The sequence below is a fragment of the Nipponia nippon genome, unplaced genomic scaffold (genome assembly GCF_047370975.1).
Source record: "Nipponia nippon isolate SJK-2023a ecotype South Korea unplaced genomic scaffold, ASM4737097v1 scaffold_20, whole genome shotgun sequence".
In the NCBI taxonomy this organism is placed as follows: domain Eukaryota; kingdom Metazoa; phylum Chordata; class Aves; order Pelecaniformes; family Threskiornithidae; genus Nipponia; species Nipponia nippon.
Genome location: NW_028262337.1, coordinates 3524992 through 3537375, shown reverse-complemented (window position 1 = coordinate 3537375; position 12384 = coordinate 3524992). Strand labels below are relative to the sequence as shown.

The window sequence follows — 12384 nt, the reverse complement described above, 5'->3', positions numbered from 1 at the left end:
GTTAAGAGTCAACTAAAAACAACATTGCAAACCAATGCAGCTCCACCTTCCTGCAATGAATCTTTCAACAATGCAGGGCTAAATCGTCTCTTTCCTGATGATGGAAAACCTACTGGAGCTCCTTTTGGCAAGGCAATCACCAATATAGAAACAGCACCATTCGGATTGGGAGGGACTGGATAGAAAGTCCCTCTACCTTGGTTTCTCCCTAAGATGTGCAGTCAAATGAAAAGATGATATTTTTTCACTTTTTTTTTTTTTTTTTTTTGAGATCCACGAGTACAAATCCTTTACGTTTTGAAAACGTCTTTTCGATCTTCCTCTGATCATTGAATAGCGCGGGGTTTGTTTTTTTTGTGTTTTTTTTTGGTTTTTTGTTTTTTTTGTTTTTTTTTTAGTATTTATTCTAGTAAGATCCCATGATTGTCTTCACAGTGTTGCTACCATATTACCTTGTCTTTTCAGACATGACTCCGTTGATTTCATGGCGCAGTTCCTCGCTAGGTTTATTACAGGGTTGTTAAATACTTTTTCCCCCTAAATTTTGGAGTCTCAATGCGATCACTTTCCCACTCTCTCCAACAGGGCTGAGGGTAAGGGCAGAAACAACAACAACAGAAATCTGAATGAATGTTCCTCATGCCTCAATAGGACTGGCCACCATGCTGTTGGGCGTATCTGGCAGCTGAGAGGACATTGATGCTACTTCACTTCCAGTAGAATTGGAACCGGGTCCTCCTTCTGAAAAATTAACCTGCCAAAAAAAAAAAAAAAAAAAAAAAAAAAAGAGAGAGAGAAGAAAAATAAGAAAAAGTAGTGTTGTTACAACTGTAACAATCAAAGAAAAATAGCAGGCAAAGGCAAAGAAGAATCCAAAAATAAGTACACAGGCATGCAGCCGAATGGCCTGATACATCTCCACGGGAGGCTGTGTCACTGTTTATTGCTTTGTTTAGCTGCCCCATTGACTTCACAGGAATCTTCTTCTTCAGGCCTTCGGCCAAATCACCGAAAAAAGCAGATTAAAAAAAAAAACAACAAAACACATACACACACAAAAAACACTTCAAAAAAAAAGGCTGAAAAATCAAGCAAATAAACAACAAACTTATTAATGAGGCCTTCTTCCCTGTCTTGCAAGAGTGGCAATCCCAACAGGATGTTCTAGTCAATTATTTAAGAGTGCATGTGTTTTTTTGACACGAAACTGCAAGGTTACTTTTTTCCTCTTTTGTGCACATACTAAAATAAACCTGGAAGGAGCATCCAGGAGCAGAAGGTATTTGAAACAAGCCATCCTCCTTCGTTTGTGATTTGAAGCGGGTGCTATCTCTTTTTAACGAGACTCAGTTTGATAAAAAAGGTCACACTTCTCCATCTTAATGTGCCCCGCGGCTCCCGTTAGTTTAGGAGCAGCGTTGGGAAAAGGCATGATTTGAAGGGTGGAGCTTTGCTAATCCAAAAGCATTTCTTTGGCACCTATTTAGCTGGCCGATCCTGTGATTAAGGCCCTTTCCAGATTAGAGTAGTGCTTTGAAAGGATGATGAACTGTCTGTTCCATCCACAGTTCTTTATTTTATCTCTTTTCAGTATCAGACATTATGTCCAATATGTATCAATATTCATCCATCTATCTGGTGAGCTACCTACCTATATGCATCTGTGTATTTGGGCTATCCATCTTCCCTTCTGCCTTTTTTTTTTTTTTTTTTAGAACTACTCCATACAAAAACTCACTGCATCAAAGATTTTTAAAGTCTCCTATTCTGTTAAGGCATAATAAGTAAAGCAGCCAAAGGAGATCAGTTTTTCTTGTGTCTGCTTGACAGCTTGATTAAAGCAGGAAAAGCAGTGGTTGCTCTAGAGGTAAGATGATGCAAACAGCCCTGCTGCTGTGCTACAGCTTCCTGAGCGAGCACAGTGTGCCAGCGGAGAGAAGCACGCTGCAGCCTGCCACTGGGCAAAAGAAAAGCGATCCTGCAAGAGATCATGATACTAAACTGAAAAGGTCTGAAAACAATTCTAGACATGGCTACAAACCTTTGTCTTCCATTGCTTCGTGTTGAAAAAATGCCCAACAAATAAAAAAAGGGTCTATATGTTAATTTTTCAACATTAACTTATTTTGAATCGCTGAAAAACCATACACAGCATACTTTATTATTTTAAAGATCTGGTTTTAACACAGTTAGGCCAGAAAATTGAGTTAAGGCTGAACTTCTGTCCTTAATTCACCTTGTTGGGCCTAAGTATTGTAGATGATATGGTCCCATATGAGCTGCCAAATGGTGTAGGCATAAGGAAGTGAGTTAAGAACAGAATTTATTCTAAAAGGTCTGTTTTCTTTCTGCTTAAGGCAGTTCATTATATTGTTTCAATTTTTCATGTGAATACGTGCTAACAATTCCCTTTCCAAAGCACAACATTTAATGTAAGCTATATATTTGCATGTATAGATAGATAGGTAGATAGATCAAGTTATATCTAGAGGTACATGCTTAAAACAAGGACTTCAAAAATTTAATTAATCTATTCATGTTTGTGTGACAAAACAAAGGCACAGGCTGAAATGGTAGTCCTATATTTAAAATCCACCCTATTGCATAAAGGCAAAAGTGGCCCAAAGGGGGAGGGGCGAATTTTAGAAACTGCTTTCACAAATGTAAATACAATCAAATGACACGTGAAGAATGTTTTAGTTCTCCCGATAGAGATGTTTTCAGGATTGTGTCAGTTGAGTTAGTCTCAGACCTGGATCAGGCCTTATCGAGCTCCCACTCCACTCGGTAAGAGCTCTGCTGTGCACTAGGGCAGTCTTTGCACCAAGCCTTTTAAAATCAATTCAGTTCGCCGCATTTACAGAGTGCTATCATGCCCACCTTGCAGTTTCAGGAAAACTCGGCTAGTCGGGATTGCTCATCTCTCTGAGGGCATCCGGCACGTTTAGAGAACCCCCATTGCTCTGCCCCGGGTACAGGCTGGCCTGCTCCGGCTGGGAACCGACACTTACTAGTTGCTGAAAAGCAGGTTGGTCTATGTCACTCTGCAATGCGAAGTCACTCAGTACTTTCCAGGGCGGCTGGTAACTCTGCACCTCCACCGGGTTCGCCTGTAAACCACCGTCGTGTCTCTCCGGACTAGCAGCCACCATGGGAGTTCCTGTCATCCCCTGGATATTCTGTAAACAGCCCAGCAAAAGATGTTAATGAGCTTGGTTAACTTTATTGTATATAAGCGCTGAGTCAATAAACTGCTTTCTATCTTATCTATACAGTCGCTTGTATTTGCTTTGTTAATCTGCTGTGAATGTCTTGCTCTATTCTACTCTAGGTCAGCCTATTTCTACCCGCTGCATTTATCACGGTGGAAGTTTACTTTCTTTCCCTTTAATCCTCCTGTTTCTCTCAAGGCATACTCCCTCCGCCCCAAGCTTTCTTAAACACGGGCACTCTGTGTCTTTGCTGCCGGTGCGCGGCTCGGCACAAGAAACGGTTAATCGTGCTGCCTTTCTATGTCGCATCCAGGCTGGTTTTGTTCTGCGTGACCTTAACGGGATCGTATATCCACTGCACGGCAAACCTGAGGTACGTCAGTACCGCCCTCTTTCCAAAAAAAAAAAAAAAAAAAAAAAAAGGAAACCCCAGCCCTCCCAGTACGCCCTGTGGTGCAGACACTGTGTACGAAATAACTCCAAGCCTCGACGAATAGATTGTTCAGGCGAGTTAATAACATCGTGTTTTATTGCATTCCAACAGGGTAAAATGAAACTCCTTAAATTCCACTTAACTAGGCAGCCTTATGAATTAATAGTCATTCTCAGGTCAGTCAATATACATAAGGAGAATAACAGACTCTTCTTCAAGTGGACTAACAACAACAGAAAAAAAAAGAAAAGAAAAGAAGTTGGTTTGAAATGGAGACAGCTAGTTTGCTCCGCTGAACCGAGCGCTTTTAGTGCATTTGCATCACACATGCATATGCTCGCAGAAAAAAGCCTCAATGTATTTCTGTGCGAGAACTATATATATTTTAAGTAACCTGTAAAGACGATCCCCAAAACTTTGCATTGCATTTTTCTTTTTCTACAGTAAGTGCACTGAGAAACACACATATACACATTGTAGTATATAAAGTGCTAAGAAAATACATAAAATTTCCCTTTTACTCATGGGTTTTACTTCTGAGTTTACTCCCGTGTAAAACCATTGAAGAGGACGAAAACGTCATTTTCCCCTCAAGAAGTCCTTTGCATTTGCAATATAAATATTACACAAGGCTGGGCTTATTACATCCCATAAGCTCTGCAGGTCGCAATTCATGCCGCAGAGAAGTTAGTCTAATCCACTGCGTATCCTTAGCCCCACAAAAAGACATGTGTTCGCTTGAGCAGCCTACATTGGGCTCTCGCTGTGGTCTGTTTTAATTGCATTGACAGCAGAAGCAAGCGGATAATAGTTAAACCGTATCATTTTCTTTGTTTTAAGGGAGCTCCCACAAAATCAAAAGCGTCAAACCGACCCCAGAGGCTGGCCGGGCTGGACACAGCCCAGGCGTTTCTCCTTGGGAAGGAAGGCAGCGCACGGTCAGAGGCTGAAGCCACTTACAGTTTTGTCATTGGGTTGCTGCTGCTGAAGCTGCTTCATCATAATGCTCCTTTTTTTGTCCTTGCAACGCTTGTTTTGAAACCAAACCCTGATGACCCTCGGGCTGAGGCCAGTCATTTCTACCAGTTGCTCTTTCATTAGGGCATCGGGTCTGGGGTTGGCAGCGTAGCAGGTCCTCAAGGTGTGAAGCTGTTTTTCATTAAGGACAGTCCGGACTCGGGTGGTCTTCTCGGGCTGCTTGTGGACGTGGGGTCGCAGAGCCGGCTGTCTGGCAGAGATAGGTTCTGCTGTAAGGGAAAGGGAAGGGAGGAACAGGATCCCCATGAGTAGGAAGCAGGGAGTCTGCAGAAGCTATGAATCTAAGCTGGTGGGGCAGGGGGAGGCGGGGGGGGGGGGTGGCGGTGGGTGATGAACCCTCTTTCAAAGGCCATTCAAGCAGTCAGATCTATCGGAGCTCCTGCAGCCTCCTCTGCTTTATGCGCTGGTGGAGTGACAGGACTCGCATTTCTGACTCCACAGATAATTAATTTGCAAAACCAAACCACCACCCCAAAAACTCTTAATGACAGAAGCTTGAACCTGTGTGAAACTTTACAGGGAAGGGCGAGTTCGCTAAGGTGTGCGTACACTAGGAAAGGAGAGGGAGGGTTTTATATGTTTATTTCCTGAAAAATCACCAAAACAGACTTTTGGCCCGAAAATTAGTGAAAGAATACTTCTTGAATTAATCATAATTCGAATCTGCTTCTTGTGAACTGAAATCTAGCTCAGCTTAGCCAGAGGACGCGGTAACGTGCAACAGCTCCCAGCAGTTTGACGCTTCCAAATCAAAGCAAAACAAGCCAAATCCGCTGCACCGTGACCGTTGAGGAAAATCCTGTGAAAGCCCTGTATCCCAGAGCTAGGGAGACGAACGTCTGTCTCAGGAAGTGGAGATGCTAGGCGAATTTATGTTGACTTTTGATGACTAGTTCAAAAACATGAATATTTCACCAATTCTTTAAAAGGGGATCAAGCCTCCCAACTCATGGAGACTGATAAGAAATGCAAACCTACGGGTAGCGTCACATCAAGAGCTAAAAGTATTCGTGTGATTCTGCTGTTCTTCTGTGTATTGTGTAGCTGTAGCTACCTAGATGTAATTTGACCCAGTCAAAGGAAAAATAAAAACACTAGGGTTTGGTGTTTTTTTTTCTTTTTCTTTTTTTTTTTTTCCCCTAAAACTCTGTTTAGCTACTATTCAGAAGTGCTTGCTTTTCTACAGTCCGTTTCCGAATTTTCCGATTATAACAATCAATCAGCAAATGCCATGAAGACAATATGAAGGCTTCAAATATTAGCAGTATTGTACCTGTCGACACAGTACGCTTTTGGGAGAGATGCACAAACACACTATAGGGAGCAAGCACAATCTCTCTAAAATTCTGCCACTATCAGCTAGGGGATTATTTCTCCCTGTATATAGATGTGTCACCTGAAAGCGGCTAAGAAGTGGGAAACGAGCCCGTTTAAACATAGCCGTGTTTGAAAATAAGCTGTTGAGTTACAGTTACTTGCACAGCAACAACGCCGGCCAACCTTGCGTTGTCCAGCCTAGTGTGCCTCAGAGTCGTGCCCCTTCCCAAGGCTAAGCGTCTCTGAGTGTCTGATGTACCCGCCGAAAAATAGAAGTGTAAGTAAAGTCGTAAGGTGGGGCGGCTCTGAAGTTACAATGCTGAGTTTTAAGATGAAATTCTCATCAAATCACATAAAGCGTTTCAAGAAGGCAGAGTCACTTTAAAAGGCAATTACCGAAGATTAGCTTGTTGACAGTTTTAAATTACAGCCTAAGTGCTCGCCTGTAGTTATGAAGTCTCTCTCTTTTCTGACCCCGCTTCCACCAGTGCTTAGGACAGCTTTTCCACACGCTCCGGAGGCAGAGGGGTCTGTGCTTTGCCGCAGACCCTCTCCCCGCAGCGGCTCGTCCCTCTCCGACTCGGGCTGCCGGCTGCGCCGGGCTCGGGGGGGGAGGACTCCCGCAGCCGGTGCACGGTCGGGGTAGTAGGGGCGCAGGCTGGCGGGGCTGCGGGCCCCTGCCCAGGCGTCCCCGCCTCACGCCTACCGCGTACACGGGCGTTTCTGGCAGCAGCCGGACCCGCGGCAGCCCCGGGCGTGGGGCGCGCCGCCGCCGCCTCTCCGCGGGCGCGCACGATCGGGGCGGCCTTTCCGCGGGGGCGTGGGACCCGCTGCAAGCGGCGGGACCCCCCGCCAGGCGCCGGACCGGGCGGCGCCGAACCCCGCGGGCTTCCGCGGCGCCGGGTGCGGGCGGTACCTGCCATCTGCAGCGGCCGGGCCGGGTGCAGGGGGCTGAGGGGGTCCCCAGCGCCCAGGCTGGCCCGCTCCACCACGTCGTGGTCCGCCCGGCAGAAGAGGCCGTCCTCCCGCAGCGCGAATTCATCGCCGGGGATGAGCTGGCGGCTGCAGGCCACGCAGCGGAAACACTCGATGTGGTACACCTTGGCGCGGGCGCGCATCACGAAGTCATTCTTGCTGAAGCCGATGCTGCACTTGGCGCACTTGATGCCGTATAACCTGAGCAGGGCCCAGCCCAGAGAGAAGGAGAAGGGAGGGAAGGAGGGAGAGCACGGGAGAGGGAAGGGGGAGGGCGGGGGCGGGGGGGGAGAAAGGAAGGGAAAAAAGAAAGAGAGAGGTTTTCACTCCCGCTCGTGGGCAGCCTTATGGCCCCGCACAGAAGTGCCACACGCAGTCCACTAGTTAAACAAGCTTTGAAAATACAGAAGCCAGAAGAGGAAAGGAATAAAACGGATTCGGTTGCTGCCGGTGCCCTGATCCCCACACCGTAAAAGGCGGTGGGGATCCGGACGCATGGGTGGGTAAGGAGAGCGGGAAGGGAAGGGGCGGCGGAGGTGGAAGGAGGAACCAAGGGGGAGAAAAAAAAAGCGACCCCCTTCCTTCCCGAGGAGATGCCGACCTCTCCCTCCTGCCCCAGCGCCCGAGCTGCAGCAGGCGAGGGGCCGTCCCTGCCCTCTCCCTCCCTCCTCACGGCGGGGGGACCTAACCTAGCCTGGCCCGGGGCTGAACAGGACCGCCCGGTTGCACCGGGGACAGGCGAGGCTGGCGAAGCTGCCATCCACTCCCCGCGCACAAACATGCCAGTCTCACCAAATGGGGTTATTTTTGCGAGGAACCCACTCAGGACTTCTGCCACTTAGTGCGTGCCCGGGCTGCCGGCACCTTAGCGTCTGGGATGCGGCAGGGGTGGCTCTGCCAGCGGCCGGGGCTCCTCCCCGTACCCGCTCTCACCAGGTTCATTTTGTACAACAATAAAGGCATACACACAGACCCCCTTATATATATACACGGTCACATATATAGTAGTGTCCGCCCCCTACTAAAAGGCATTTTGGGTGCTCTGGCTCTGCAGCCTGCCCCTGCCCCTGCCCCTGCGTGCCCTGCCCCGTCTCCCCTCCTGCCGACGCTCCCACCTGGAGCCGGGGCTCAAGCCCTCCGGCAGCACTGAAAGGGCAACTCCTCGCTGACAGCCCCACACGGCAAATAACGGGTTTCTGGGGTTACACGCTGGAGTGGGTGGCGGGTTCCTCGTCTCCCGTGGAGGAGAGGGGGACAGCTCACCCATCCGTAGATGAACATGTGAAAATGCTCCAACTCGGGTGTCTAAAACTGCACAGTCTCTCGGCTCTCACCGGCTGCCCCTTAGCCAGCCTTCCTGCTATTAAGTAAAATTAACATCTTTTCGCAGATGTACGGATACACGCACATATGCGCGCACACAATCTACAGAACTGTAAAAGCTGCTCCTAAAACTAAGCTAATATTCACCCCCACACATTTCCTCACCAGTACACTTCCTTAGGGATACAGTCTTTGATGTATGCTTGTGGGTACAGATGTTTATTTACACACATGTTTAGCTCCTATGTCTGGTGAGGTGTACTAATGCTATATTCAGAGCTACATATTTCCGAATTATAAGGTTTTGAGAATAAAAAAAACCCAAACAAACAGCTAAACGGCAAAATAACAGCGATCGCAAAGTGTGTGCATTAGTAGGTACAAAAGTTGGGAGGGGAGGGGGTTGCCCACATGTCTGACAATTGCAGATTGGCTCACGGTCTAATTCAAAGTCGACTTGCACACAAAGTACATCTTAGTTTTGAAATTGTAGCAAATGAAACGTATTCCGTATTAAAAGAGCTGCAATTTTTTTCTTTAAATTTCGCCCGCTGAGTTCTAGCAGGAGGTAAGTGAGCACATCTCAGTCCTAACGTTTTCCTTCCATTTGAAATTAGTTAAAGGACAACATTTAAAAGCACAGCTCCAAAGTGCGTTTAAAAGTAAAGAAAGAAAGAAAAAAAGAAAAAAAAAAGTGGGCTGATTTTCGCCATGGTAAAACTTTGAGAATGATCTCACAGCATGGCTTGAAAGAATGATCTGCTTAGGAACTGTGCACTGGAGAAGTAAAGACTCAAGTGCTTTATTTCAATTCAGAACTACAAAGAAACTAGAAAAGGTATCTTAGGTGGCTAGGTAGGTACTTGCTCCCAAAACTTTCTGTAAAAAACATACTGTCCATACCTCAGTGTCATGCAAAGTTCTGGTTTGGCAAACTCAATAGGCGACACTGAAACGGATCAGCATGACCCAGGAGCACAAATAATAAACACACTCGAAATTCCTGCTTTGGTTTCTCTATAGTGTCAGGATTGGCAACTCTCACATTTTATCAGTTACCAGATTTTAATGTGAGGAAGGAAGCCGTTCCATTATCTAAATATACCCAATTGTTCGCGAACAGATGATGGGCAATTTGATCTGCTCTGTCTAATTCATCAGTACAGATAAGATAAGAAAGAAAAGGCAGTCAGATATCACCAAAGGGGTTAATATTTAAAAAGATTAAATGTCAGTTTTTTTAGCGAAGAAACATTTCGGTCTAGGTTTTAACCTCCCCATAAAAGGATCCTTCATTCTGAAGAAAACTTCCGTTTTGTTTTTCTTTTGCTTTTTTTTTTTTTTGTTTTTGATAGGCCCAGTTTAAATAGTGTTTTTTCCCCCATGTATTTATTTTTACGGCATACACGCTTGAAGTGCCTTTCTTATGAATGCCATTATGCCTTTGCAAAAGCACAGAGAGATGCGTTTCTCAGGTTGTGTTAAAGAGCTATCATTTCCGTGTTGCTCGTAATATCTACACTATTGAAAATATTCTCCATTACCTACGATTTCCCACTTTGTCGAAATCACAGGATGCATTGCCAAAGTCCTCAGGAGGGTCCCACACAGTCGCTAGCTGTTCCCGAATGTGGTTTTGTTTATACAGAAATTTGCATTTGAATCTGTGAAATAAAAAACTTGACGACTCTAACTTTTTTCCTCGCCTGTCTATCTATGGGGAAATCACTTAAAAACATACCAATTTTCTTTTCACCCTCTTTCTCACAATATTTCCTCTTCCTGCCTCTGTCAGATTTATAAAGTTAAAAATAAAAAGAAATCTCACCAAGAATTAAACAATGTAAATGGCGTACCTGATATAATCTCTTTTACAGTAGGTTTTGCCATCCCTAACAAAGCACGTACAGGTCTCGTCCAAATACTGATTACACTCTGCACACTTCAAACACGCCGCATGCCATTCCAAATCCGGAGAAACCCTCAGAATATACTGATCGTGAATTTGATTGCCGCAACCAACACATAGGGAAATCAGGCGTTTTTCTGAAATGAAAATAAATACATGATTGACTAACCGTTTACTCTCCTACAGAGATAAACACACTTTTAGTGTCGTTCCCTTATAGGACGTACTCTGGGAGTGTTGTTGTTTTCTTTTTTTCTTTTTCTTTTTTTTTTTTTTTTTAAAGAGTATTACACTTTTGGATGGTAATTGAAGTGTGCCATCAAAACCTTGCCTCGTTTAGAAAGGAGGCGGAACATATGTTAAAACGCAGATGTGAATAGTCTTCGAGGTGAAGGTCCTCATTTCGCAAGCCTTGCACGGAATCAAAACTCCAAACTCCCTCGTTGTTTTATTTTTATTTTATTGTTTGCTCGTTTGGATTCCTTTCCTTATGGGGAGAGCACCTATATGTTTGATTTCATTTTTTAAGAGGCTCTGACTGGCAACGATGAACGCGCGGCTGGGTGCGCTTCCCATTCAGCCCTTTGCCATAGAAGAGGGGACTGGAGGCTGCTAGCAAGAACAAGCATCATTACGGTTGTCACTTGCTCTCTTTTTCAAGTCTAGTGCTAATTCCCCTAGACGGACTAGGTGCTGGATAGTCAGACAGCCTCATCGCAGTCTAGCACGAGGAGAATTTAAGGCTCCGTGGTTGGAGATCCCATTAAAATCCCGCCTGCTCCCCAAACTTTAAAAGAGAGCAGGACCCCAGGCTATTAACATACAAGGCTACGAGGTTAAAACACAGCAAGCATGCAGGCACGGCAACAAAGGCACCTTCTCTACCATTCAAATGAAGTTCAGCTCTTTAGCAGTTCGCCTGCCTGAGACGATTACAATAGACAGCACATTCCAACAACGGTAAAAATTCCGCCTTACTTTTTGGTGGGTCTCCCATGTCTCCCATATCTGTAAGAGGGTGTAATGTCCACAGTGAAATGGTGTACGGTTTCGTTTTAAGACCCCAAAGTAGGTTTGAGAGCTGTCGCTAAAAATAAAAATAAAACAATAAAAAAATAAAAAAGTAGAAGTAGTAATAACAAAAGGAAAAAAAAATAGAGACTCGAAATGGGGAAAAAAAAAAAAGGCAAAACAAAACAGCACCGGCGTGGGAGATACTGTCAGAGCTGCGGAAAGAGAAGGGGGCGCGCGGTGAGGCGCGGTGCGGGGCGCGGCGGGGTCCGGCCGCGCGGTGCGGTGCGGTGCGGGAACGGCGCGGTGCGGCGCGGTGCGGTGCGGTGCGGCGGCGCGGCGGTGCCGGACTGGGCGCTGGCGGCTCGGGCACTCGCCTCGCCCTTATCTCTTACTCAAACTTCTCTGCTCCAACTCAACCCGCTCGCCATTGGCCTGACGTCATGCGCGGGGACGTCACGCCTGCGCGGCGCCCATTGGCTGCGGGCGGCGCAGCGCAGCTGTTCTGATTATCATATTTCAGCGTCTGGCGGCGCGGCGGCCCCGGCTCGGGCTCTCGGAGGCAACTTTTCCTCGCTCCTCATTTGTATTTCCCTTTATACTTTCTTCTTGTCGCTCTCCTCCATCCCCGCCGCTTATCTCCCGTCACACCTTTCATTTTCCTTCCCGGCCCCGCTCGGGCTCCTCCACCCCTTCCCCCTCTCGGGCTTGCCGTGCCATATTTATCATTTCCATATACATATGCTTTTTTTTTTTTTTTTTTTTGGGGGGGGGGGGGGTGTTAATCCAACTATTTCCGTTCCGAACGTTTATCTTCCCTAGGCGGGAGCCGCTGCCCCGGTTTGCCGAGGCGACGCTGCCCCGAGCAGGGAGGGCAGGGCAGGCTGGCTGGGCATGGCCCTAGCCGTGGGATGGGACTGTTTATGTTTTTCCTCCAGCCTCCTTCTCTCTTAAAATCATGGATAAAAGCTTCTTGTATTTCAGTTAAATACAAGATCGAAGAAGGTACAAATATTTACCTTAAATTGTCTCTCAACACTCCCTCCGTTCTATTTACGTTTTCCAATCCCTTTTAGACCCTTTTCCTTTCTTTCTCCCCCCCGCCCCAAATCTGTAAATAGAAAAGCATCCTGTATTTAGACGGGTTCGTAGGTTGACCGGGAACG

The 12384-nt window shown here is 46.4% G+C and overlaps 1 protein-coding gene across 2 annotated transcripts; it reads right to left on the bottom strand.

Annotated features, from left to right (window-relative positions):
• Window positions 1–637: 637 nt before the first annotated feature.
• On the bottom strand, window positions 638–11213 carry ISL1 (ISL LIM homeobox 1). Of its 2 annotated transcripts, XM_087759822.1 has the most exons (7): window positions 11186–11213; window positions 10155–10344; window positions 9843–9962; window positions 6917–7176; window positions 4606–4892; window positions 3012–3179; window positions 638–754 (listed from the first exon to the last, which is right to left on the bottom strand). In XM_087759822.1, exons 1-7 carry the CDS (start codon window positions 11211–11213, stop codon window positions 638–640), a joined length of 1170 nt encoding a protein of 389 aa, XP_087615948.1. The 2 variants fall into 2 exon arrangements, with proteins under 2 accessions (XP_087615948.1, XP_087615949.1); XM_087759823.1 differs by lacking the exon at window positions 9843–9962.
• Between the last annotated feature and the right edge of the window lie 1171 nt (window positions 11214–12384).